The sequence below is a fragment of the Scophthalmus maximus genome, chromosome 16 (assembly GCF_022379125.1).
Source record: "Scophthalmus maximus strain ysfricsl-2021 chromosome 16, ASM2237912v1, whole genome shotgun sequence".
Taxonomy (NCBI): domain Eukaryota; kingdom Metazoa; phylum Chordata; class Actinopteri; order Pleuronectiformes; family Scophthalmidae; genus Scophthalmus; species Scophthalmus maximus.
Window position 1 is genome coordinate 17,107,480 of NC_061530.1, and position 27,709 is coordinate 17,135,188.

At 46.6% G+C, this 27,709-nt stretch overlaps 1 protein-coding gene across 2 annotated transcripts in view; it reads right to left on the minus strand.

Moving 5' to 3' along the window:
• The window catches only part of ttyh2 (tweety family member 2), a 50,012-nt gene that overhangs the window by 12,947 nt on the left and 9,356 nt on the right, over nt 1-27,709 (minus strand). For both annotated transcript variants that reach the window (XM_035613281.2, XM_047327721.1), the window contains exons 3-6: nt 21,082-21,254; nt 13,473-13,584; nt 6,183-6,403; nt 3,355-3,450 (exon numbers count right to left, since the gene is read on the minus strand). In XM_035613281.2, the coding sequence (XP_035469174.2) occupies nt 3,355-3,450; nt 6,183-6,403; nt 13,473-13,584; nt 21,082-21,254 (602 nt within the window). The remainder of the gene's footprint in view (nt 1-3,354; nt 3,451-6,182; nt 6,404-13,472; nt 13,585-21,081; nt 21,255-27,709) is intronic.

The following is a 27,709-nucleotide window of genomic DNA, read 5'->3' on the forward strand; positions in this document are numbered from 1 at the left end:
AAATGTTTCCCAGGAGTAACTGTATTAATACACCCGTGATATCACTCTTTGGGTAATCTGATAAAACTTTGTGTTTCTCGGTGAAGAAGCGGCACCGTCAAAGTTTTTCTTTTCTAACCAACAACCTTCCCGTATACTGTACAACTTGTACAGTATACGGGAAGTATACAGGAAGGTATACGTACATACATTCAGGCTGATGAATATTAAAGGAATATGTCATCCCCGTGTCGACCACCATTTGCTCACCGAGCCTGCATGCGGGTCACTCGCTCTGACTGGCCAGTTTGAACTGGAAATCTGGACTCAGTCTTTGCGGACAGGATTCTTCTTTTCTTTTTTTCTTCTTCCGTTTCGTTTTGGCCAGATAAGCTGTCAGGGGCACTGGAATTGTTGAAGCGATTCATGTTCTTATCCCGCAAAGCCGTAGGGAGCCGGTTTGCGGTGGACGGACGGTGGGCGCGCAAAGCACGAGGCCCCAAAGAGCACGGTCCGCATCCTGAATCACCCCCCCGCTGGAAAAGCCCAGACAAGGATTCGGCTTCAACGTGAATGAACGAAACACTTGCCGGGGTTTCACGCTTCTGATTAATTTTCAATCAAGACGATGACAAAATTTAAACGGGAAAAAGGGTCATTATGGAGGAATATGTTAAAGTGGTTGTCGGAGAACATTAGGCCGATGTCAATTACAAGCATTTCCTCATCGTCCTGATAAAAACCCAACTCCGGCGGCGTCGCGTTTCTCTCCAGACATATGCACGTCGCTTGTTTTTCCCCGGCTGGATTCCGTCCAGACCGGCGGTCTGCTCGGCTCTCGCCTCAGTCCGAGTACTCATCTGGTTTTCCAAACTGAAAATCGCGATTTCTTCGTACGGAGAGAGGAGACACTTGACGAGCGAGCTCGACCACGCCAAGTGGAAATCCAGTCGCTGAACTCGGCGGCTATCGGCTCGGTCCGCTGGACATTCAAGTCGTCCTCCACAGCAAAATATGTGTTGTGTTATTTTTCTTCCTTCCCTCGTCGATGCTATGTGCTTCAGTGTTATTGCAATTTGGGCAAACCTCGCTGGTTCGCATTGTTCCCCTTGCTGTGGGTCATTGCTCGCGACCGCTCTGATGATGTCCCGTCATCCAGGGGGAAATGGTTTTTCCGCAAGCACAGCAGTCCGTCGGGAGGAAATCTTGAATGCTCTGAAAATAGCTTGTATTTACATGTTGACATTTTGAAGGTCCAGTTCCCCCGAATGACGTAAAGTAGATGGAAAATGTGTTTGCAGTGGTCGACGCATTAAAAGAAATGCCATCAGGGGAAGAAAAAAAAAATCCCTTCTAGTGACATAAATGTGGCTAAACAACAGCTGACAGCAGGTCGGTGGATATCTCGTCCTCTCTCACGTGTGGGCGTAACCTCCTTGTCATGCCAAGCGGGCTACAAGCACCAGGAACGGAGTCGGTGGAGTCGGTGCCCCCCCCCCCGGAGTGTAATCGGCTCCCTCCCGGACGCCTCCGCCTCCGACCACCTCCTCGCTGCAGGAAGAGAGCATCTCTCGACACTGACTCGTCTTGTGTGTGCAACAAAAAGGGGGTGGAAGTTGGGGAGGTGGGTTTTTTGCGGCTAGTAGGGCAAGTTTAGTATTGCTCGACAACCCCCCCCCCCTCCCTGACTGATTGAGAGAGACAGAGTCACGCTCGGACCGATGAATGGAGGCCTGGGTGGCTCTCATGCCCCATCGACCCTCCAGCGGGGAAGGAAGAAAAAAAATCACATTCCAGCAGAGACGGATGCACTTAGACACTATCAGGAGATAAATGAATATTGAATATATACTGTACATACAGTTGACTACACATACAGTACATCAAGTATCCCCTTTTACTGTCCCCTGCTGTAACTACATTCCCCCATTCTGCGATTGATAAAGGTTGGTCTTATTTTATCTCATCCATTTGCGTGCAACCTCGTGGTATCACCTCTTTCAGTACAACACATGTATTACGAATGTGTATTCATATGTCCCATTCCTGTCGTTATTCCCACATCTCACAAATAATTTGTCTTGTATCACTCAACAGTGCATTTATTCATTTACCTTTTACTATGTATTTCTTTGCACCCATAAAAGGTAAACTCAATGAAATATTAATTTGGCCTAAAAATACAAAGCTCAATAATTCATCACATACTGTACTCGTCCACCATTATTCCACCACACGCAGGCCGGGTTGGACCTCCTGAACTGAAAACTGTGCTGCGGATACAGTCCGATATCGAGTGTAATGCCCGTCTGAGGCCACTTGGAGCAGGTCAAGTGTTAAACTGGAATAAACAATTTTCCGGGAGATGTATAGATAACATCAAATTGCCTCGCACCCACATCGCCACGGCTCTCCGATCCAATTTGCAGAGCGCGGCTACTGAGGCGCGACACTGAGCAGGCTCAGCCGACCGCTGGCGACGCTCAAAGGCGATGGTGAAATATAACAAGGGGCTACGGGGGGGGGCAGCGTGACCCAGCAGTTAGCTGCTTCGTTCGTTCGAAGGGAAATTTCCAATGGGTCACTACCAAGTCATCTCATTCTCTGAAATAAGAACGATCTCCATCAAGACGAGAGGGTGTTTAAAGGGGCAGGAAGCGATTCTAAAGCAATACACGATATGTATAAAATCTGTGAATATTTCCTCACGGTGCGCTTCATTGTCTGTTCTGTGTGTGCGGCGAAACAAAAACAGGTTTTTCGGCGGAGCCGTGGCTCTGTAAATTGAAAAACACAACAACAAAAAAAGTGGTGCGGACCGCACCACACAACACGAACATTTAAGAGACGTGCTGGCGCGTGTCGCCGCAGCTCGGAGGTTTTGGCCTTGTGGTTGGCGCGTCGACGACGGACAATCTCATCAAATGCGAGGAGGCGAACTCGCCGGAAAATGTCGGGACCCCATTTTTTTCCGGACACTTCTCTGGAGCTCGTGTCTGAAAACAGCTTTGTTTCCCGGGGGTGCTGTGACCTACGTCTCGACTGTGCGCGGCTATCTTTGGGGAAACGCCCTTCGTCAAAATCGGTGGCATGAGCTATGCTTTGCCACTCGTCACACCTGACTTTCAGTTACGTTTTCTCGTGAGAACCACTCATACGGAAAAAATGTACAGACGGAGAGAGAGACAGACTCCATCTATTAGTCTGATTATTGCTCCCGGTTAGCTCTGATTTACTTAATCTCCTAATCTGCCAACCCAACCCTCGGAAGGATGGAAAACCACATTGAAACAGTAAAATGGAACAGATTGCGTCCCGTCTTTTGTCTTTGTCTTTGTAAATAGCTCGGTTACACAAGGGGCGTATTAGACTCACGTGGTGAGCAGCCAGCGAGACTGCTTGGCCAGGCCCAGACAGGCCAGCAGGCAGATGATGAGGTCCAGGATGAGGATCAGCAGGTAGGTGAGCCATCTGCAGAGACAGACAGACAGACAGAAAAATGAATACCGAGTGTGTGCATCTATAGTAGCCGATATCCCATGCGCGCGCAGGGTACGCGTCGTCCCGTCAATGCTTTTCATCAATGGATGAACTCAAATCCATACACCTGAATGTTTGATGCTGCAGGGGCGGGCGTCGCATTTTTCGCCCTGAACTAATATTCTAATACTAATATGCGGTATATGTCTAGTTGAAGTCACCTCTTTCCTCTCATCCAATTATCATCGTCTATCCGTTTCCATCATCGCCCGCCTGCCTCTCTTCTCCCATCATTCCTCCTGCACTCACTCATCACTCCCACATCTCTTTGTACAGCCTTGTCATCGTTTGAAACATATTTTTTTTGGACTCACCCATCAGTCTGTCTCCATCAATCCTTGCCACATGTCTCATAATCCTCCCTCTCGTTCCCCTTCCTTCTCTCATGCACTCCCATTAATCTCCCTCCTCTGTCTCGCTCCCTCTATCCGAATCATCCCCATTTCTCTCCCTCCCTTGCCGCCGCCTCCTTGCAATTTCTTTCTCGTTTCATCTTTTTCCCCTCCTTGGCAGCGGAACAGTAGGAAGAAGCTGGGACATGAGCATGCACACGGAGGCTCTTGGGCGACACCGTCGCCGTGTTATCTTAATCTAATTAGAGTGAGTACAGCACAGAGGAGAACACGGGGAAGACGCATGTATAATAGAAGAACACTTTTCCTTCGAGAGATTTCGTCGGACAGCTGAGGGCCGCTCTGAACGCGCTACGCTCCAGTTTAACAGGTGGATAATGACACCAAAAAAAACAAAAAACGACCTCACGGAGAGCCCAGAGGTCACGGTCATCGACGCAGCAGTTTCATGTAAAACGGTTTGAGATGGTGGAATATTAGTTTGCCAACCTTGAGCTTCAATATCAAGTCTAGACTGTACAAAAAATGACAAATGATGTGTCAGAAACCTGTATTCTCCCAAACGAACAGCAGGGGGTCCAGAAGAAATAAGTCCATTTCAATTGGAGTCTATGAGCAAATGGCTTCTTCACTTTCACGACAACAGTAAACAGGGCCTCAATCTCTAGTTCTGAGTCTTCTTCAACGGAGCACAATGTAGATTTTGTAAATGATGGTCCCATTTAGAGCAAAACAGACGATAAAGCGCAGTATGCATCGGGGCGTGCATACCGTGGGATTGACGGCTGGTACTGTCCAATGGGTGCAGGTTGCAGGTGGAGGTGGACGTGCAGTCAGGCCCACCCCCTACTCCTCCAAACAGGGCTACTTCTGGAACCAGAAAACCAAGATGGCGCTGGCCAAAAGGAAGCTGGAGGCTTCAACGTGGCAGTTCCCAAACCAATGGGTGACGTCACGGTGGGCTCAGCAGCAAGACATGGATCTTTTTATGATACATTCTCTCTGTGTTTTATGCCTTTCTTTGCTAGGCAGCTGTTAGCGTGAAGACTAAAGAATTTATAAAAAAATATAGAGAGAGTCTTTGAGCTTTGAGCCGCTAGTAAAAAAGACGATGGTCGTATCAGTGCTTTTCAACGTTTATGACTCAGTACAGTAGTGTGACAAACCCGATGTGTGCAAGCTTGAAAAGTAAGCAGGTGTTTCTGGATGAGTACACCGAAAATACACAGTCTGACAGCGCTGACACAACAACACTTGGACTTTTGATAAGTCCAATCAAACACATGCAACAACACACACACACACACACACACACACACACACCCACACACCCACACACACACACACACACACAGAGACTGTTTGCTGGCATGAGGCGGTGATAATTAGTCCATTAACAGCTCACACTGTCTGGCTGCCTGCTCTATTTAGTGTGATGCCATGTGGGGCGCTGAGTTATCGGAGAAGCAGCCGAGTCACATTACAGATCAATACGAATGCGCCGGCCCCGTTCGCTCCAGCACAGTCCACACAAACAACCACTGAGTGGACACAAGGCCGCAAAAACAAAATGACTGAGGGTCTGGGTCTGCCCCTATGACTAATGATTAATGATAATGTGACACGGTCTTGGATGGTAGACTACTGTAATGTATCAGTGAGGTCTACGCGGGGGAAAAAATATTGGTATTGATTTAACAGGGCACCTTTATTTTCAAATGTCCCAGCTGTAAAGGATTGTTGTTGTATTTTTTTGTCGGCGATACACACGTGCAACCACATTGTTTCATCCAATTCCCTTAATGTCAGGTGATGTATTCAGGTCATGACATGCAGAATGAAACAAACCTACATAATGAATTATCTATTCGACCGCGTGTTCAACTGGCAATTTGCTCAGTAATTGCAGCTGTAAAAAAGAGACATGATATTATATGTTATATTAAAGTGTATCTTGCATCTCTAAGCGGTACATTTAAGTATATACATATGTTGTAATTGTAACTATAATGTTCATGAATATGTGATAATTTATGTCACTCCTGGCTAATCGAACACCCCCTGCTTTCTAAAATGAACTAGCACCACCATTGGATGGTTTTCCAAAGATGTAAATTACTATATTAAAACAGTTTTGTGCTAATTTGCATTTCAGAAATGCATGCGCAAATTTGGGATGCACAACAGTCTTTAAAATATTAATGTAATATTCAGTAGACAACATTTTAAGCTTCTGGTTCAAATGCACTAGGGAAGCTTTCTCTTCCTGTTTAAGTAAAGAACCAGAAGATCATGTCCCTTGTTCCTCACCTGTAGTACTCTACGCTCGCCGTTTGATCCGCGATGGTTGCCAGGTCCACGTTAGCGTCCACCCAGTCGGGCAGGCCCAGCAGCTGCTTGATCACGTTGTCCGCCATCTGCTGCATGAACTGCAGCGTCTGCACGTAGTCGCCGCGCGTGGCGAAGATCTCGTCCAGCCTCGCGAGGTGCTGGTGCAGGCCCGTCTTCATGTTGCCCATGGTGCCGGTGACCTGTAGGGCAGAGGAGGAGATGGGGGAAGGGGGGGGGGGTGAGATGACAGATACGGCAGCAGTAAAAACAGCCATGCTGCAGATGGGACGGGAGTAGCAAGCAAGAGAGTCAAAAGTATCATGGTAAATAATATTTAAAGCTACAGTGTGTAATAATTAGAAGAACTTATTCACAGAAATTTAATATACTGTCCATAACTATGCGTTCATATATGTATAATCACCTGCAACAAAGAACCCATGTTTTTTCGTCAACTCTGAATGAGTTAAATATACAGTAGTTCCATGAGGTGGACCCGACCTCCGTGTGAGTCGCCATGTTTGCTACGTGGTGTTGAATACGGTTGTTACGCAAAACGGTTCAGAATACGTCGCATTCGCGTTGAATTTTCAGCGCTGCCGGAAACCGTAAATATGGAATCAGCGGTGCGTCACCATAAAGTGTCCCCTGTCGGGGGTTAGTTGGTGGCGGTTTGCAACTTAACCACCAGATGCCGCCAGACAATTACACACTGGGGCTTTAAAAATATCTATATATGGAAAAGAGATTTAAAATCAGATCAAGTTTTTGCCTAATTGGGTTAAAAACTGTGATTTTGGGGATCGAAGGTCACGTGAATGAACCAAAAACAAACACTTTTGAGCAAGAAACTCAAAAGCGTGAACATCGGACTGGGTAGATATATGTTTGTGCTGTTGCCATCAACTCAAGGAAATATCCTCATCAACATGTTTGGGTGTCTTTAGTCAACTCTACGCTGGAAAAAGTTTCCCAGGGGGGAAAAGAAAGAAATGTCCACTGGTGAGATTAAGTCTAAAAGTGAGGTCGGTCTGTGCACCCGATCGGGGTGCACAGACAGCCGAAACTGGGGAGGCCTGAGGTGAAATGGTTTGGTTTCGGGGGGGTTCAGGGAGGAGTTTTGTATTCCACGACCGCTGTTGTTGTTTGTCAGACTGCTTCTTTTTCCAAAGCGGTGCCTCCGTAATGAGACCGACAGTTTGTTGACGCGTTTAAGCCATGAAATCACATGGATAATCAATTCCACAAGGGGCAACGTGATTCTCCGAGCGCAAGTAAACAAAGACAGACCGACTCGCTTATTTTACAATGGATCGGACCTTTTTTTTTACATCGTCGTCGGAACGCTACAAGACCACAAGATTACAATTTGTCCTGTAACAGTCACTACCCACTCCAACATTTGGTTTTAATTACTTTGCTTAAAGGGAGAAATTGTTTACAGGGACGTTTGATAATTAAAAAGGCCAATAAATGCTCTCATTCAGCTCTGGGTACTTGGCATTCGCGAGGGAGACGACTCATTTTGTTGCTGTGGTTTTTTTCAGGGGCCGGGTTTGCTGGAGCTGAGACGCGGAGAGGTTCAGTGGAAGTAATGAGCCGGGGTTTACATTCAACATGCAGCCCGCAGCCTGTATGGAAAAAAACTGAGAGTATTAAAGAGAGAGAATTTAAAAAAGGAGGAACGAGGAGCAATGAATGATCTGTGACACGTTTTAAAAAATCCTTCATTGAAGCATTCGCACTGAAAAGCCAATTTTTAAATTTAAAAAAATTAAATAAATGTTAATTTTGTTGTTCAATAGGAATCATTTTCCTAATTCTGTGACATCATGTGATAATACAGTCAAAAATCCCAGATAGAAAAAAGGGCCAAACACAAATTAACTTTTTTAAAATTCAAGATAGACAGAAAATGACCTCTGGTTTTCTATTCCATTAGTTGAATGCAATAGTCATTTGTAAAACAGAAAGAATATAGTTACTGTAAATGATAAAACCATTTATATTTTATATTTAAAGCCACTGGATGTGGAATTTGAAAATTGCCTCTGGCGCCCCTAGTGGTAATATAACAAAAATACACTGGAATGATTATATTGCTCCAATACTGAGATTTGGTTCATTTTTCATCAAAACCATTTTGCCATCTCAATAATTCAATACGCATTATAATCAAATAAAGGGTCTGACACATGTCCACTTTTAATATTTTAAATTGGGAAAAGAGTCGCTGAGGCAGCCGGAGAGAGTCGCAGGCGCATCCACCGACCTGTGCCGCTCTGAGGTTCGTTTATCTCATCGCTCATCGATGCAGCTTCTCCCTCTGACTGAGAAGATGAAATCGCAGGATGAGAAATGAAGCCATGGATCTGATCCTCGCCTCCTCCCGCGCGAGAATCTTATCTCCGAAACGCTCGGGGAGACAGACAATCCGGCTAATCTGTCCCCCCGGTCTGATCCTCGCCGTTTAAAGTGATCCGCGCCGATCAAGAAGATATGATTCCCCAGTCCTGGCCTCCGTCTGATTGTTTTGAGGGCACACGGAGAAGCGCTCTCCGCCGCACTTCTCCTCCGAACAAACGATGCGCAGCGGGAATCTCGATTTTGCAGCGGGGTATTAATTTCTACACGCCAGAGGGTAAACAACAAACATTCAAACACCCTGATAAGTGACAAGTGGCCTTGGGGCCGGAACTGACGATACGCTGCCAAATATCAAATTCTAGCTTAGGGAAAAAACAGCAGATCAATGGGCATTATATAAAAGTTCTCATTTGCATGGGTGTGTGTGTATTTTGAAGACCCTCAGCAGAGTTACTGTATGAAGGGTGGTATGGTTGCTCTCCATTATAATCCACCTGCACTATACATGGAAAACAACTGCTTTATTATTACTATTTAAAATCAATCCACATCAAACATAAATTTTTTTTTCATATACAGTTTTTCCCATATCACAGTATCAGGACTGGAAAAAGACTCTTTTGAAGTTGCCTGCATGTGGGTCATGCCCTCAACTTTTCACAATACCGCCTCTCGGACTCTGCAGAATACAAATTCCGCTCCGTCCACCGGGATCGGATCTCTATCTCGGAGCCCGTCGGGGCTGATGCATGGCCTCCGAGGCGGCCATGCTTCAGCGATGACTCAGGGAGCATCAAAACAGAGAGCGGCTGTAAAATTACATTTCTTTTTCTTTTTTTTTCATCTGAGACACAAAGCTCCCGGAAAATGTCAGTTCTCTTAATTGAAACGGAAAAATGTCTTGTTTTTCTTCTGGTTTTTGTTTTCCACAGTTGTGAATCACACTCTGAAGGCCGATCGTCTGATGAAGACCGATTTGTTGAATTTTCCCCCCTCGGATGACTGCGAGCGCTATTCCAATTTCTCTTCTGATAAGCTTCAGGCCACCGAAAAGGACCCGAAAGTGGAATCTGCTCGTTTGTAAATGGCCAAATCTACAATACGTCAGCATCTTATATCTTATTATCTTCAGCCACCGACGTCTCAGACCACGAACTGAGCTCATTTCGGCTGCGGAGAATCACTTCCACTGGTTTTTTGTACTTGACCAATAATCATTATGAGGGCTAATGAGCGCATGTGTTGGAGTCAAACAAAGGTCGAGATGCTCTTTTATCTCCGCTCTAACTCATCGGCTCGACAGTGGAGAGGCCTCCTTCAATTAAAATTGAATGTGGGAGCTGGAGCGGGAAATGGAACATGGGTCTGAAGTGCCTCCGCAGCTCGGTCACCTCAAAGATCAAAACGTCGTCACTGCTGGCTAGAACATCTCTTTAATAATACATGTATTCTCTCCTAGCTCCCGTTTTTTTTTTTTTTTACCCCTCTCGGATATTTGATCTCGGAGGTTGCCCCGCAGAAGGACTTACGGACATTTATGGGTTTGCTGATGGAACAACGTGCAGGCATTAAATCAAGGCTTTTGGAACGAGCCCAATAAAGAGTGTTGTCCCGAATGAGGGGAGTGAGATGGATGACAGCAGTTCAACAACTCCATCAATGCTTGAAGCCGAAGGCGGTTTGGCTACGGAGACGACCTCCGGCCCAGCGTCACTGTTACAAGGCTGCCCGTGCGAAATGTCCTTTAGTCATACTTCAACCTCGATCACGGCCACCAGCACATCTATTCAAAAACAAAAAAAAATCCGGATACCAGAGAGATTTTTACCTCCACCAAGGAGGGAACCGATTTCCTTGAAATTCCCTCGGAGGCGTATGAGGGGCATGAGCCAAAGAAGAACCCATTACATACGTTTGGAGAGTTTACCCCAACAAGCTTCTGATGCCAGAAGGTTGATAGTAAAGACAATATGAGACACGTTGGGAAAAAAGGGTCTCAGTAGTCACCTAGCAGAGCCATTTCAACGACAAACCTGAATTCCCATTCGCGTGGCGGACCATTCCACCATCGCTCATATCACAGTCCACTTAAAAAAAAATGTAAACACAGTTCTCATACTCTATTTTATACTCTCTAGAACAATACCCCGAGGCCCCAAAGTACTAACCCCCCCCCCCCCCCCCCCCTTGAGAAGTTAAATTCCTCGGACTGTAAAAAAGGAACACGGCACGATGCTTAGAAGTTTCCACTCGCATCAAGGGCGTCTGAATTCCACCTCAGCATCTGTCTGTGCGGAGTTTGAATACTCTCTCTTTCCCCCCCCTCACCCTCTCCATAGAAGAAGATAATAATAGCTTGTTATTCAGTGTAATTAAAGAAAAAAAGCTTATTATGAGAATGGTGTGGAAATAGGCATGTCGGTAATGACGCAGCGCATTGGGCCGACGTCCAGACGGAGATTGAGCTCTGGCCAAGGGCTCATTGACTGACCCAGACATCAACACTTTGAACGTCACATCAGTCCCATTTGCAGCACAGATGAAGCATTCGGCGGTCTGGCAAGTGTCCGGATTTTAAAAATGGCCCCGGTTGAAGTCCTTGTGGATCCCTTGTTTGAAAGTAATGTTCAGTGCTTTGCCTAATTCAACGCATGCATGTGTTTGTGAATGTGCATAAGCGCATATATTCCAGACTGCAACTAATCCGGGTCTCAACGGCAGCGGAGGATAAAAAGCTTCTCCTGATAGTGCGTCTAACTTCCTTCCTTCTCCGCTCTTACACCGCGATCCTTTAGAAGCTACCTCGCTCCTAAGCTCTCTCGGAGCCGGGGCCAAAAGGCATTTGTGTTGGCCAAAGGGCAGCGGAGCCTTCGTTGTCAATGACTTCAATGCCAATTCCAATGCCGACCCTGCCAATCACACGGGGGGCTAGCGCCGCTCCTTGTTCTTCCCCATCAAAGTGCTTTGTCTCCCGGGCTCATGGTTGATTAGGGGGGGCAGGGGCGGGGGGGGGTTACTGGGAACCGTGTGTGGCACACTGGGCTCTTTGTCCTGCCCGAGAACTAGAACTCCTTGCAAGTCTATAGCCGCTTGCAATGAACTCGCTCATGCACACGCGCGCGCACACACACACACACAGGCAAGCGCGCTCACGCGCATGAAGATGCTGAGATGAAAGGCCACCGTGTCCAATTATGTCGACGCGTGAGTTCACGCGTCCCCGGAGGAAGCACACACCGACGAGCCTCCGCATGAGCTCTGTGTTCACGGTCCCTCTCCTCTTGCTAGTGTGACTCTGACAAGTGAATATGGCGCCTATGGTGCAGCGCGAGATTCGTAAGAGACAATCCGTTCACATCAATTCAAACGGTCTAGGAAATGAGAGCGCCCACTGAAACCCCCCCCCTGTATTGAGTTGGTACAAGATTAGCATGTGGTGAAAAGGCCGATCATGTTTATGGTCCGTGTTAATGCACGTCACGTGGGAACTAATCCCGACTGACGGTCTGCAGGAGCTCTGCTGATCTTCTGATGGGCTCTTACACGATTCCAGTTTCAATCATTTACAAAGTGAAATAACCGACGTCAGGCAGCCAATAACCACTCCCCATCTACATCCGAGGTCGTTTTCCCCTCGTCGCGAGTGTGTGACAAGTCCGGAAAATTGCGCAAAGTAGTGCTGCGGACGCTCTCGCAGAGTGTTTTGCAGAGTCACTGTGCCGAGCGGCTCACATGCCACTACATTAATGTGCATTAACACAGATGAGGACTTAATCCCTACTCTTCAACAGCAAGTCACCCTGGATCCCTGCCGGCACTCATGCCACCGACTGCAGGGTCACTGCTGCGGCTAACGTCTACCAACATGACATTCATCACCTTGTGATATATGCATGTAATATATTATTATACATAACATTGTACCCCACTTTAAAAAAATGAAAAGACTACGATGTCTTGTTTTTATTTTCTTCTATTTTAAACGGACAAAAACACTTATGACACCACGTGAATTCCAGAGCTGTTTTCAAGTCCAAGTCAAAATTTCAAGTCAGTCTACACGTGTCGCAAGTCAAGTCTCATGTCATTCTACACAAGTTTATCTCAAGTCACTCTGCGAAAGTCTCAAATCAAGTGTCACGTTATGCATTAGATCGATCGGCACAAGTCTCAGGTCAATCTACAGAAGTCAGTTGCAGGTCTCAAGTCAAGCATCTCGGCCTCAACTTTACACAAGCTTCACGTCAAGTCTCAAAAGAAGTTTTAAGGGGGGGGGGGAAATATCCAACAGTTTTAAATTCTCTCGAGTTTGACTCAAATAACAAAAATGCCTCGTCATTGTCGCGAAAGTTCGCAGCAGTGGTGAGACGGGAGAGAGCGGCAGATCAAAATAGAAAAAAAGCATCGCGCACATGTACTGCGCTCAAAAAAGGGCACAAAGAGACACAGGACGGGTCTTTGTCTCCGCCGAGGCCACAGCGGCTGAGAGGAGTCGGAGCCGGGGAGCATAGACGCTTATCTGTCTGGGAAGGAAAAGGGTTGTTTTTTTTTCGTGTGGAGAGGCTGACAATTTGTGTGTAAGCTGTAAGAGGCCATAAAGGGCCGTAAAAACATTTAAAGGCATACTTAACTGTGTCCTCTGGGCTTTCCTCCTCTCTTTGTGTGTGTGTGTGTGTGTGATGTTTCTGAAGCCTTCACTCCAAGCTGTTTGTTTAAAGATGGATGGGCCTCTCATGTGTTATACAGTATATTGAACTGATAGTTTTTAAAAACTAAAAACACGACATCACTTAATCCATACGGGCCTCATTATGAGGTCTCTCTGTGTGTGTGTGTGTGTGTGTGTGTGTGTGTTTAGGCGTAGATAGAGACACGGATGTGAGGGGTGTGCGTGTCACGTACCAGACTGTCCACACCGCCCAGCGTGTGATTGGCGTTGTACAGGGAGTAGGTCAACTGGTACACGCCGTCGTTCGTCTCACTGTTGCCATAGAAACCCACACCCACAGCGACGCTGCCGAGAGAAGAGGGAGGGAGGGGGGGGGGGGACAGGTGAGCCTTTGATAAACTGAGGGGAACAACAGCAGCACCGCTGGGCTTGTGAATCCTGTATGTCGAGGCGAAACAGCCTGCGAAAGAAACCAGCATCTACACATCGTCTGGGCACTGTCACAACGCTGACGCCTCGATGTCCTCATCAACCCCGACTTTGAGCAATGACGTACTGACAATCTGTGAGAGGAGACCAACTGATTCCCCATCCAGTAGTTGTTGTAAAGGTAAACGGAATCATCCCGTACATGATTGAAGAGAGTGCGTAGGGAAGACAGAGAGAGAGTTCTGTGTTTCTGTCTTGCGGTTGTGGGAGATACGATATACATGTGGTTTCCTTCAGAGTTTGCACTCGTCGGACCTTCGAAATGTTTTCTCATTGAACCACAAGTCCAAGTAAAGAAAAGAAGAAGACTGCTGTGCTTCTTCTACATTCTGTCCAATGTGATAAAGGAAGTGCACGGAGATAAGTACGTTTCGATGGACATGTCTATGCGGAAACTCCAAAAAAAGGAACGGCTCACTACGGCCAGAAGAACCAACACGCTGTTTCCATCGATCACTAGAGCCGCTGTAACCTCTTTGGATTGCCGCACCGACGTATGTGAACAACACTCTGTGAACCAGAAATTATACAATAGCAGGGTTTTTTTTTCGGCATGTGCATAAATTCTGAGATGATTTTTCCGCAGATTCAGTCGTCCAAGGATTTCCGTTTGTTCGGCTGGAGCATTCAGCACAAACAAAGTAACCGCCGGCACAAACACGAACCCTTAAGTAGTCTCTTTGAGCTCCCGTTCCCCCCCCCCCCCAAAGTGCTGTCACATTGTGCTTCCACATGAAGGGATTGGAAAGCGCCTTCCTCTGATGGAGCAGCATCGTGTCTCGCAGGATGCTCCGAGGGCAAGAGCGTCTCCTGCGAACACGATGATGAGGGGACACGTTTAACGCAGCACCGGTGTGAACTGTCTCTCCGCAAAGTGTTGAGCTGACGCGTCTCCGTCTCCGTCTCAGTCTCCGGAGCGGCTTCAGCGCCCTTCAGACGCGAACTATGGAAACTGTCCGGATGAATTGCGACGGGACATTCTTTGTCCGAGTCCGACGCGCTCACGACAGCAGGATCATTTCTGGAACCTTTCCCGAGATTTTCCAGCTGTATTCTCGCGTGGGCTCGACAACATTTACAGAAGTTTGCAGTCTCACATCGAGCACCTCCGGAAAAGTTCAGGAATATGTCCGAACACGTCGCACATGTCTGAAAAGCGGCTATAGATTCTCTAGGCCTCTGTCTAACGCGTTGCTGTAAAATCCCCAGTCGGCGTTGAACTGGGTTGAGAGCTGCAGATTCTCATTGCTTCATATTCACGTCATTGTCAGAACATTATCTGAAAAATCTATGTCAGAGGAGGAATATAGCGCTCAACTTGGAACTATTTCACTCCCCCGAGTCGAGCAGATACAGTATATGGGCTGTTTGACTTCATTAAATCTATTATGAAGCAATATTTTATGACCTCCTTAGTTCTACAGGGTTTTATAGACACTTAACCCTAATTTGCCTCTGGCGGCCCTTCCGGCAGAGTGTGAATGTGCATGAATGCGACTTGTCCCGCAAAGCGCTTTGAGTGAGAGGAGAAAAGAAACTAAACGTGGTGAATAGCGGCGCTGTGTGAATGGGTGAATGCGCCCTGTCCCGTGAAGCACTTTGAGTCGTCTATATGACTAGAAGAGCGCCACGTGAACACAGACCATTTACATGTCAAAGATGGAGACTGACATAAATAAGATCATCGGTCTGGAGAGAGACGGGGAGTGACGGGTACAGACAGAGCAAAGGAGGCAGGCTGACTTAAGCAAAAGCGCCGTCTGCTGTATGCAGGCCGACAGGGAGACGGACAGCATCCGAGACAGAAGAAAGGTCTGTCACATTTCACAATAACCTATTGCACCATACCGGTGTTCCCGACCGAAAAAGAATCACCTGCAAAAGAAAACATACCACCGGAGTTGCTCCTCCATTATCTCTGATCGCAGATCGTCTGATGCCACAGGAGCGGAAAGATGGATTGCACGGAAAAAACGTCGCTCAACTCTTCAATGGTAAAATCGAATTAATGAGAGGAAACCGGGGAGGACAGCGACGAGTATGCAAAGATAGAGAGAATCCCTCTTTTTCCAGCCCTCCTTTACTCCCATCAGGCCTCCCAGTTCCTGAGATATCTATGGTCTAATTCGAAGAGAGAGGATATCGTAGATTTGAGCCGGCGTGCGCTGAGCAAAAGTTTCAAACTGTCACGTTGATAAATGACCAAGTGGATAAAAGAATGTGAAGGGACTTTGGAAAAGGAACCTTCAGCCTGCAGCAGAGAAAAAAAAAGGTCCTTTGGCTTCTTCAAATAGACTCAGACATGTTTGAATATTTGAGATTTTGCCTCGAAATGGCAGCTTTGACTCTCCCGACGTGACGAATATAGACGGATGAATTTATATTTACTCCTCATGTCTCGGCAAGGGGTCACCCCAGAAAATCCTCCTCAGCTCCTCGGAATTGTTCGCACGTGCGTGTCGGATTTAGGAGCTGGAACATTTCCAAAGCTATAACAACTTTAAGGCCATAAATTGTCAGTCGCTAAAGATAGACGACCCCCAAAAGAAAGAGGCTTTGTTGTGGCGGCGCGGTGGCGCAGCGGTCGGCACTTGCATACCTTCGCAACGAGAAGCTGTGTGGAGTTTGTGTGTCCTGTCTCTGTGCCGACACGTGAGTTTCTTCTCCCGAGTACCAAGGCTTCCTCCCCCGAGGTGTGAATTTGAGCGTGAACGTTTGTCAGCCGTGTGATCAGACTGGTGACCTGCCCGGTGAGTGCGCCGCCTCTCGGGCATTGTGAGCTTCGGCAAGGATATTTATTCATCGGTCGTGTCTGAAAACATGGTTAATGTGTCCTTTGTGGTTTTGGGTGTTGTTGGACAGTCACGGAATGGCCTCTGCCATCGATTCTTGTTGAATTCTACATTTTTTTCCCACGTTCGCAAACAAGGCAACCTCGAAGGACATTTCAAATTCAACAGAAATGAACCAAATAAACTGTCCCGCAATTGTTCATTGGGACCAATGTTTGGGAGAAAGACCCTTGGGTAAATTAAAATTGATCTGTATCAAACTGTTATAGTACTATACTGTACGAACTAAATATCATAAACTCTAAACTGCCATAGTTATAACATCGTAAACTAAGTTGCGTTGTCACCGTCCAGATGTCTTCCACATGAGTAGCTTGATCTGCTGCGGGTACAGTATAATTACACAGTTGATGAGCTACACTTCGGGGGCCGGGCTGCAACCACGGCTGAGTGACATCTGCTCCGGCTTCGCCAGTGTTAATTAGGATGGACATAACGGGCGTATCGGCTGCAGCCACTGTCAAACATAATTACAGTGGAGAGCGGCGGGACTTAAAGCAGAGACGCGAGGGGGCGACGGGTCGGGACTGCGCGTGGAGGGGGAGGCGGCAAAAACGAAAGGGGACTCGGGGGAACTAGGAGTGAGGCGGTTGAGAGGCGGAAGAATCTGCACAGATGAGATTAAATTTCTTTTTTTATGTCCAATGCAAAATCCACTGGGCAATCACACCCCCGTCCTCCTCTGACTCCAGTAGATTGACATCATCAAAGTTGGGGATCAGATGAAGGGGAGTAGATTTCCCAAAGGAGATCATAATCTCATTTATCTCAGGTCTTGCAATTTATCAAGATGGGACACGTAAACTGTTTGGATCTCCTTCACTTTATTAGGAATCGCTATTGAGCACTTAAATACCGACAGCATTTCTACAGCATCTAACAAGACACGACAGAGGTCTCCACTCAAAGCACGAGCCGGACAAATCATATCCATCTGTCTGGTGGATATGTAACTTTGTCTGTGCAACAATATAAGAGTCACAAGATCTAGTATATGTTTTGCTCCCATCCAAATTCACTTTCAACACAATTTCCAGGAATTTGGCAGAGACAAATGCAAACGAATGTGTGTTTCCATCCACTGCTATTGTGTGGAGTATCAAGAACGATGTGCGTTTGAATCGACCACATGAAACCCTCGCGGGGAACAATTAGAGCCATTAAGCAAATGAAAATGTTGAAAACAACGTGAGAGACGTTGCAGGAGGATGGCATTTCTGTTTGCCGCGTGCAATTAATTTTAAACGGTGTGGTTTTTAAATGCAAACAGACCAAAAAGCCACAAGACTGCGGGACACTTGTTTTTCCCCAAATAGGTTTAAAATCTCCTCCACGGCCCAGAGAATCAAGTCATTAGAGCCTCGGACAGCGGCAAACAACTTGAGTCCAATCACGACGTGACTCGGTGGACACACGGCGTCTCGTTATGTAACTGAACGCACAGTTTCCCACCGCCCTTGACCCGCCGCGGCTCTCACCGCTGTTACAATCTTTTTTGGGGTTTTTATGTTCTAATTTGGACGTGGCGACATGAATCTTTAATGTGCGGAGCGCTGCCAGTCCGCAGTTTAAGAAATCTGCACATGAATGATTAAATGTGACGTAATGAAGACTGGCTGTCCTGGGGAGGGGGGGGGGGGGGGGGGGGGGGGGGGGGGGGGGGGAATGCTGAAATGCTTGCATTTCATTAAAAAGCTTTGATTTAGACAATGATAAGGAAGAAGTGGTAGGTATCCATCTAGGAGTTTTGACACTATACTACAAAAAGATGCACAACAATGCTTGAAGCTTGATCCAATATTCCGCTCGCTGGTTTGGCTCAACCACTCCCCCGGCACCAGATTCAATAAGCTCCTTCTACATGGACGGTGCATATTTCATGGGTTGATTTGATAGGTTCCGACTGGTGACGTAAGCACTGACTCGGCTGACATCATCAGTCCGTGTGTTTTTTTTCGTCACTACATTAGGAGTGTAAGAGAATCTCGCAGTGAGTTTCTGTTCCTAGATCTTCATTCACGAGCGTCATCTCACATTTTGAGATAACTGGTATGACGTTGGCTTCCATCCATCCTTTCATCCATCCATCAGTACAGGCAGTGACTGTTCAACCATGTTCAGTGGATCGTTTGCCAGCATGCATTCGATTTTATTTTTAACGCCGCCGTTACTTTTTTCTTCAAAGTTAATTGGTGAAGTCATGTTTGCAGCGTGGGAATACACCCGCGTTAATATGCTGGGCTTTCAATTTGGCTCAATTATGCAAATTTCACTGATGGGCAACAAACAACAAAATGGTCGCCCGTGTTGTTCCCATATTATTCCAATTTATTCCAATCTCAGTAAATGCAACAGGGAGATGAATGGACGCTAATGCACATTTAGCTGCTGGTAATTTCTCTGGGTTTGGTGGAGAAGACCAGTTTTTTATGAATGTGCATCTTCATGTCATTTATGAGCTCAGATTGTATGTTTTATATAAATCACGTAACATGAAATGTACCTATATTTCTCTCCCTCTTTTCCTGCAGAGGAGACACATTCACCCATCTTCACGGATGCAGGGTTGACAGTGAGCGAACGCAGTAAGTGCCCCGAGAGAAGTGTGCGACGTGATTGGCCGCCAGGTGGCAAACCAGCAATTAAGAGGGAAAGAAATATCGGTACACACAAGTAGTCCCATGCCGCAAATGATGATGACGAGGCAGGGACGATTTCCATTGGATGGGGAATTTTGACTCGCACAAAATCGAGAGCGCCAGAAGCCAGTTGTCGTGAGCGCCCGCGAAAGCGTCCTGAGCGCGACGGGACGGCGTGAAATGAAGAAATAATGCTCTGAATCAAAATAGGAAAGAAATATATGCGCCAACCCCCCCCCCCCCCATTAGTGTGAGGTTCCTAATGGTTAATGCTACGGTTTGTTGGCGGCACAGCGGGTTGATTTGCAAGTTTGACACAGCAGCATAATGTTAAGAAAACAAAAAAGTAGGCCAAAGTTTTTTAAAAATAATGATAATAATCTGGGTTTTCTGTGTACCGGCTGAAGGCTATAACACTGATATCATTAATCTTTATTGGAGCTAAACATAATGTCACTTCGCATCAGGAAAGTTTTCAGTTCACCATAGACTTAATGAGATCCAGCCGCCTGCAGCCAAAAGAAATCACATCGACGCTGAGCTGAATCTGAGGGGGAACACTGTGTCAGACGATTTCGTGCAAAAAAAACAAACATTTTCCTCCTCAAAAATAGTCTCATTTTAATAATCAACCGCTGTATATTGAATAAATTAAATCTCCTTGTGCACGAGACAGGATAACCGCGCATGAAAAACACTAAGGGGACTAATACGAATTTTTTATTTTACTCTCCATTAGTAACCTGTGACCTGCTTTCCATTATTGCGCTGGGTTACATTATCCATCCACCAATGTAAACAGGAGGAGCCAAAAAGAAAGAAAAAGAAATAGGCTACGCTTGATGAACTTGATAGTCTGCTAGCAAAGGCTCGGGGAAACATTATTTACAAGCGTGAGAAGTCCCACTATTATTTCTGAGCAGTACTTAAGTGTAAAGGCCTGTGTAAGACTTAGAGAGTATGTGGGAGAGTAGTAACTTTGATATGTATACTTACTGTACTTAATCTCAACAATATATTCAAATATTCCTACAGTTTCTGTCTTTACTTTTCTTTGCAGCTATAAAGGCGACTCAACAAAAAGATTGTGGTACTTGTCTGATATATGAAGTTATACATTATATTGTTACCTATCCTCCTAGATGTCTTTTTGGGTTTTTTTCAACCAGAGGTTCAAGGTATCAAGGTGAAGGATGCAGCTCCTCCTGTTACGACGGTATTTGGCTGTCAGGGCACCGAGTGGATGTTTTTTCTTCACACCAGCGTGAAGTCAGAGCTGTATAATCATAAGTGTGTTGCCCTCAAAACCAGAGGAATACATGATATGATAGATATCAGAACGAAAAGTGCAAAAACTGCTGAGGGGTTATCGGAGAGATTTCACCCGCAGATTTCGACCACGTCAGTGTCTCGCAGAGGTCGAGGAGCCTTGGTAGAGGGATGGCAGTGACGGATTCCATGAAGAAGAGGCACACGGAGAGGGGGAAAAAGAAAGAAATCACAAGTGTATGCAGAACTGCAAGTAGAGAGGGAGATTTCAAAGAGAGAGGTGGAGCAGAGGGAGTGACCCCGAACACCTCCGGAATACAAATGGGAAAACAAAGAAAGGCCGAGAGAAAAACGCACAGGCGCACAAATATGCAAAGAGTCGACACTCTTAGTTATGGATTTCATGCGGGAATACACAGAATATACGTACACGTACAGCCCTCCGTTAAGAATAACCGAACAAAAAGGAAACACAACAAAACACAGAATGGCAGACATCGATGGAGAGAGAGAGAGAGAGAGAGAGAGAGAGAGAGCGTGCACTATAATCAGCGGTGTGTCGTAATGGCCCGTCCGTGTCCCGGCTTCCTCACCATGTGATGAGGCCGGCAGCCACCGCGGACCAGGTGACGCAGCAGGAGTTGGGCTTCTTGCTCTCCTCCTCCTCATCTTTGCGGCAGCAGCACAAGCAGCTCAGGTAGATGGCGAGACACAGCAGGTTGACGCCGAGCCCCGCGGCCACCACGCAGGCCAGGAATATGAGAGACTGGAGGGGGGGGAGACATGACACAGCCCGGTCAGAAAATGTAAAAGCGGCGTCGGATCGCATTGCTTTGGAAGAGTCACAGCAATACACAGCAACGGGGAACAGAATTTAAAGAGGAAAAAGATTCATTTATAACTTGGGTGACGTTGGCCTGTTGGCTCATGCAACAAGCAAATCAATTTTGCTAATATAGCACATTGCAATAAAAGTAATGTGCTTTCAAGGTGCTGCACCGTAAAAGGCAGCCGGCAACTCGTAACGTGTCGCTGTTTTTCTGTTTTCCATTCTCACGTGCGGATGAAAGTTATCATCATGTCAGTTACATCCCATCACAAATACACATCCTGCATTAAAAACTTTGATTGATTAAGTAAACTTTCGAAGTATAGAACTTTATTTGACGGCAGGCATTTTGACTTTTGTCATGTCAACTTGATACCAACATAATACCAGAACCCCAAAACCAGAAGCTCATTTATTAAACCTGGGCTTTTTCCTCTTCTGTGGAAAAACACTTATATTTAAAAGTTATCCTGATGCAGACCGGCTTGACTCAGCGTGATATATTGTTAACCGTTGAATTATAACTAGTGTTTGAGAACAATTCTAACGGTGAAAACTTGTTAAGGAATATTTCATCCCGAAATGTAGGACTTGCATGCAGTACTGGTACCTTAAACCTGCCCTTAGAATACTACTTGAGTAAAGGTACGACCATTGTGCGTATAGAAAAAATGAAATACAAAGCAAAAATGCTACAGTGAAAGAAGCTAAAGTAAAATTAAGTTTGAGTGTTTTTTCGTTTTACAGTTTTTTCAAAGTTATCAATGAACAAGTGAAGTCAAACATCTAAAGAGCCAGAGACTCTTCTCAGGAAGTTGGTGGCAACCAAAACGGAGCTAAAAGGAGCGTGAATAACGCTGCTGTGCAATTGTTTGCCATCATGCCGTGTTGTAATGACTGAACAGATCAAAAATGGTTCCTGTATTTGTATGCACCTTCTAGTCAGTCCCACTGAGTTCATCACAAAAAAATGAATCATATTTTCCTTCCCCACCAAATGTCTCCCTTAAGCATCGTAACGTGAAGATGATGCTCTCTGACTCCAAACAAACAATTTCAATAAAATAATAAAAAAATAATGCATCCATCTATACTGGCTCCAAAAAAAAAGAGGCCAAGTGCATTCTGGGAGCCTTTTATCCCCCCCCCCCCCCCCCCCCCCCCCCGTCTCCAGCTGGAGAGCCGACACCTCCCTCGTACATCTCTGCGTCGACCTCCCTCCCTCTCCTTCCTCCCTTCGCCTCCATCCCACCTTCTGCGAGAGAGAGAGAGAGAGAGACGGGAGTGTTGTGACAAAAATAGCAGCAAGACTGTCCGAACGAGCCTCAAATGAATTCTGCAGCCATCTGGGTTCATTCAAGCTGGGCTCCTTTTTATTTTTTATATTTTACAACCCCCCCCCCCCCCCCCCCCCCCCCCCCTCCTTGCTCTTCCTTTTCAGTTTGTCTGAAATCTTTCCGGTGCTCCGCCATCTGTTCTCACGCTGTGCGATGTCATGTGTCCCGCAGGTCGAGCGGTGGGATTAAATAGACACAAATGGAAGAATTTGCAGGATCATGTCCACCGCAGCTATATTAAGAGCCAGGTAAACGGCAAAATTGAAAAAAAAATCCTGCAGAAGCCTCAAAAGAGCATGTTAGCGACGCCTGACAACGGCCGTCGTCCTTTCAACTCGGCTCATGAAAAGATGAAATGAAACTGCAAAAATATACTTCATCCCTGTTATGTGTTCACTCATTATGCACTTTTTGCACCATGAATCTTTATGGGGTTTTTTTCCCCCGTCTGTTGGGGGATGCGGCGCCTACAATAAAAAAAAAAAGTTAGAAGCTCCAGTCATCGACTCCCCCACTTCTCATACTCCTCGGCGTCCCATACAAATAGGGTGGTGTGGGATTTAATGGAGGTTTTACGGTGCAGCTAAGGAGCCCGGACTGTAGATGTGTCAATGGGTGCGCTCAGACAGACCAAAGGCTCAGTGTGCACCCAAGGTGGGATGAAGAGAGAGAGAGAGAGAGAGAGAAGCTGTTTGTCTCATCTGGAGGCGGGGTGGCGGGTCTGAGCGACGAGAGTCGGCGGTAACTGGGTGTGATTGAGGTGAACACGGGAAAACCACATTTGGACGTGGGGTGCAGGTGGATCGTATGATCCTGGAGGGGGGGGATGAATGGGAGCCTCCGATTGTTTCGACAGATAAGAAAAAGGGGGTGGGGGTGGGGTTGGGGGTGGGGAGGGGGCGAGGACACTGGGCCACCCAGCCGCTCACGTCGTCATGGTAACACGCAGGTTTAGTTGGTGCCCTTGCGACAGCGAGGGAGGACGAGTGAAAGGCGGCGAATTATCGCAGGCTATTTGAATTAGGCAGCATGTGACGGGCCTGCTCTCTCTCTCTCTCTCTCTCTCTCTCTCCCTCCGTCTTGTGATTCCTCCGCGGCCGGGCGCTGCAGAAAAAAAGAAAGAAGGGAATGTGGCAGAAAAGGGGGGTGAGCCAGTGAGGAAAGTGATATTTTTGAGGAACCCGGCTCCTCTCATGGGGCGTTGAATAAAAAAAACAAAACTTTGGTTCGTGTTATCTTCTCGGATTAGGTTTCCAGTGTTTGGGACTCAACCGCCCTTCAAATCCCATTGCATAATTCTTTGTGAAACGCACGTGGTCCAAGAAGGAACTCAAACTTTGCATAGTTGACGCCCTCCACTTCCTTTCACTCTTGCTCTCCACTGTCCTTTCTTCGTCAGGTGTAAAAGTAATGGCTTCTGAATTATGGAGCATCCGTTCGGTGGAGGGACGCGCACACACACTCACGCACACACACGCACACACGCACGCACACACGCACACACACACACACACACACACACAAAGACAGTGCGTACACAAAGACACACACCACAACCCCCCATCCTGGAACCATCACTTCCCAAGTGCTCCAACCTTCCATTAAGTTTGACAACACCATTTCTCTTTGACCAACCACAGTGTTGGATTGGTTCAAAATCTAATTGTCAGCTCCTGACCACTTGACTGCGACCTAAATAAGGTCTGAGTAGTTTCCTGTAAAAAGACTCGATATGTTAACACCCTTCGCTTTAAGCGCTCGCTCGGAACCCGAGGGGCCAATTGCTCCGTCCTCCCTGTCTCGTTTCCTCTGGCTCGTCCCCGTAGACAGGGGGTGGGGGTGTAAAGCGCGAGGCTGGAGGCAATGACACGGGAAAAGAAAGAGGGAGGAAGGACGGAGGATCTAGCTGAGCGGAAAGGCGATTCACCCGAGACGGAGTAGAAATAAGACAAGAGAGACAGGGCGGGCGACAGAGTGATGGAGGGGATGTTGTAGGCCAGGAGGCGCTAAAGAAGCAGGTAAACACATTACAACGAGCGGTGGTGCCGGTGCCAAATGGCTGAAAGACAAAGTGAGTGTGTCCGTGCCTTTGTCCGTCATGGGAGGACAAAGACAGAGCTGCCGCACCCACGTGGCCACCTCCGACAGACTCCTCATTACTCGCTGCGCGGCCCAGTTTCCCGCTGCAGAGGCGGGAGCGTTGCATAACGCCACGGTTCACCCCAAAATAGTGAGCGGACCAAAGGAATCTCTTCTTTTCTTTGTTGTTTTTCTAATGTACAAAACTGCAGACACAAAAAAAGGCGCGCGGCGAGACCGATCGGACACAAGCTGCGGCCCAGTGGGAGACGAGTGGACGGGGTCAAGGGACGACACGCAAGTGACACACGAGTCAACAGCCTTTTCCGCTACGCACAGATGAACTAAGCCAAACGTGGAGCTGCCGGTGACGGAAATACGTTCAATTTCTTTACTCTGCAAGATACGAAAACCCTACGCCAAAGTCCTAGAGCTCAAAGTGAGGTCTTGATTTGACGGCGAACGTTTGGAAATTCTGCATCGTGTTCATGATGAACGCCGCAGGAGATCTATCTTCGTGTCAGACGTGTTCACAACCAACCGGAAAAACCTCCCCGAACACCTCTTTGGCGTCTGGGTAGAGCGCGCAGGAGGCGATGCGTGACAAGGATTTCACCGACGCGCCCGCACTCGCAAGATTCACCTACTGTATTCTGCACTCTGACCTTTTTTCCGAATGGTCAGAAAACGTTACACGAACACACACAGCCCCTCCAGGAAAATTTCTGCAAAAATTCAGTGCTTGTCTGAGAGCAGCTGTAACGACTTAAACGATCCGTTTAACTGTCGCCGTCGGCCAATCTCCTGTTAATCTAGTAATCTTTTTAAATCCAATACAGAAGCTCTCCAAAAAAGAAACTCTATTGCGCAGTTTCTATTCCATTTCTCATCCACAGGTGGTGGCAAAAGATAATCAGACAAGACAATGCTTTATTCGTCTCGCGACGGGGGAAATTTGGGACACAAAAAACATATTGTAAACAACTTTTAGAGACAGAGTCTCAATAGTCTCAACTGGATGCCTCGTAATATCATGTAGAGCAGGGCTACTCCTTTGTGTCCCTGATAATATTGATCAGAATAATAATTGCACCCTTTTTAAAAGAAGGAAAAAACAATGCAGGGGGAATAAGCAAAAGAAGAGGCCTGCACACAAAGACACACACACACACACACACACTCACACACACACACACACACACACACACACACACACACACACACACACACACACACACTCACAGTCAGACACCTATTAGACAAAGGCAGAAGCATAATGAGGCAGTAATAGCCCGGAGCAGAAATGACCCTGAGGGGACCGTGTTAGTCATTCACACTCCCCCAGGTCCCATCAGAGGTACGACGAAAGCCAATGGGAGGACGACAGCGCAGATGTGGACAGTTTGACAAACGGACATCGATGCCGTAGCGGCCCAACACTAAGCCTTCCAGGGAAATAGAACAGAGACAGAGACAAAGATAAGATATTTAGATAAGCTGCCGCAACAGAATGGCTGTATGAGTCCTTAATATGAGATGATATTTTGAAGAAAGGCACCGAAGAAGAAAACGCTGACTGCTCTCAAGACTACAAGGAGACAAGAAAAATCAATACGTGAGAAGAATCTGTGCAGGCCAAGAGCAGAGTTTGGCGTTTCTTCCCTGTGGGAGGTACAGTTCAGGGGTAGGCAGAGGCGTAGTGCTTCTTGTCTGGAGACCAGATGTGCACAGTAAGGTTGCGGCTCATTTTTCGAAAAAGATTGGGTAACCGCTGTTCCCATGCCGGCAATTTGCATATATTACTATATTTCTGGAGTGTTGGACAGACTTTATGAATTCACCGTGTCGAGAATATTGCCCGGCAGTCGGCCAAACATCTAGCTAAGAAGAATTAAGACGAGAGATGGTAGGCTGCAGCTAGTGCGGCATTAGGCAACAAAGGTGTACGAAAAGCGAGTAGTTTGTGATTTTGAATGACTTCATTTACGTGCTCGAGCCGAGCAAATGAAGCCGCTTTGGAAACATCCATTCTGAGAAAAAAGCTGCGGCGCAGATGTCGAGCTGATCTAATAGCCAAAGCCATAAACTGAAAATAAAATAAAGATGGAAGACGCGTCTCAATTTCCTCCCACTGTACAAAGATTAAGGCCAAAGTTTGACAGATACGAGTGCGGCCATATTGTGCTGATGATATAATTTGGAGCCAGTCTGTGCGGTTGTGACCGCGGCTTATCGAGCTCCAGACGACACATTCCCTCGACCAATCGCGAGTCAGTCTCAGATATCAATCATGATGGTTTCATGGCATCAAATAGTTAATTCAAACTCAACTAACCAAAAATTATTAACATCATCTTTGGAAAAACTTCGACTTTTTAATTTCGCCCACGTCCCATCTGCTAACATGGAGGAGGCGGGGCTTGTGACCCATACTGCAGCCAGCCACTAGGGGGCAATCAAGACGTTCTGGCTTCACTTTTGGGGAGCTGTTATGTCGTCCATCTTTATATACATTCTACGAACTCGGCTAGGAAAACTAAATAAGCTATAGCTTAAACTCTCATGTCACTCAATGAAAGAGTTGCAGTTGTGAATCAGTCACTATAAAATGTCAGTCAAACGTCTTTCACCTTTCCGTTTGTTTTATCGGAACTCTTTGCGCGAGATACGCTTCAGTGATGATACAATCTTCAATCGCTTAAAAGAACACGTGTAAGAATTTCAACCTGAAAATGAACTGCAAATATTCTATATGGAGAAAAAATAGAGGTGCTGTTGCAGTGTGCTCCAGCATTTACCATCTACGATGTAAAAGTGGCTACTAGATGTGAGAGGCTACACAGTCCAGCCATTTCAATTTCATTTGATCAGAAGGACTCTGCACAGTGATTTCTTGCCGTTTTTTCGCCCTCCAGAAACTCTGACCTGCACATATACCACTTGATGAGCACTCCACTGTTGAAAATCAGTCTGCTT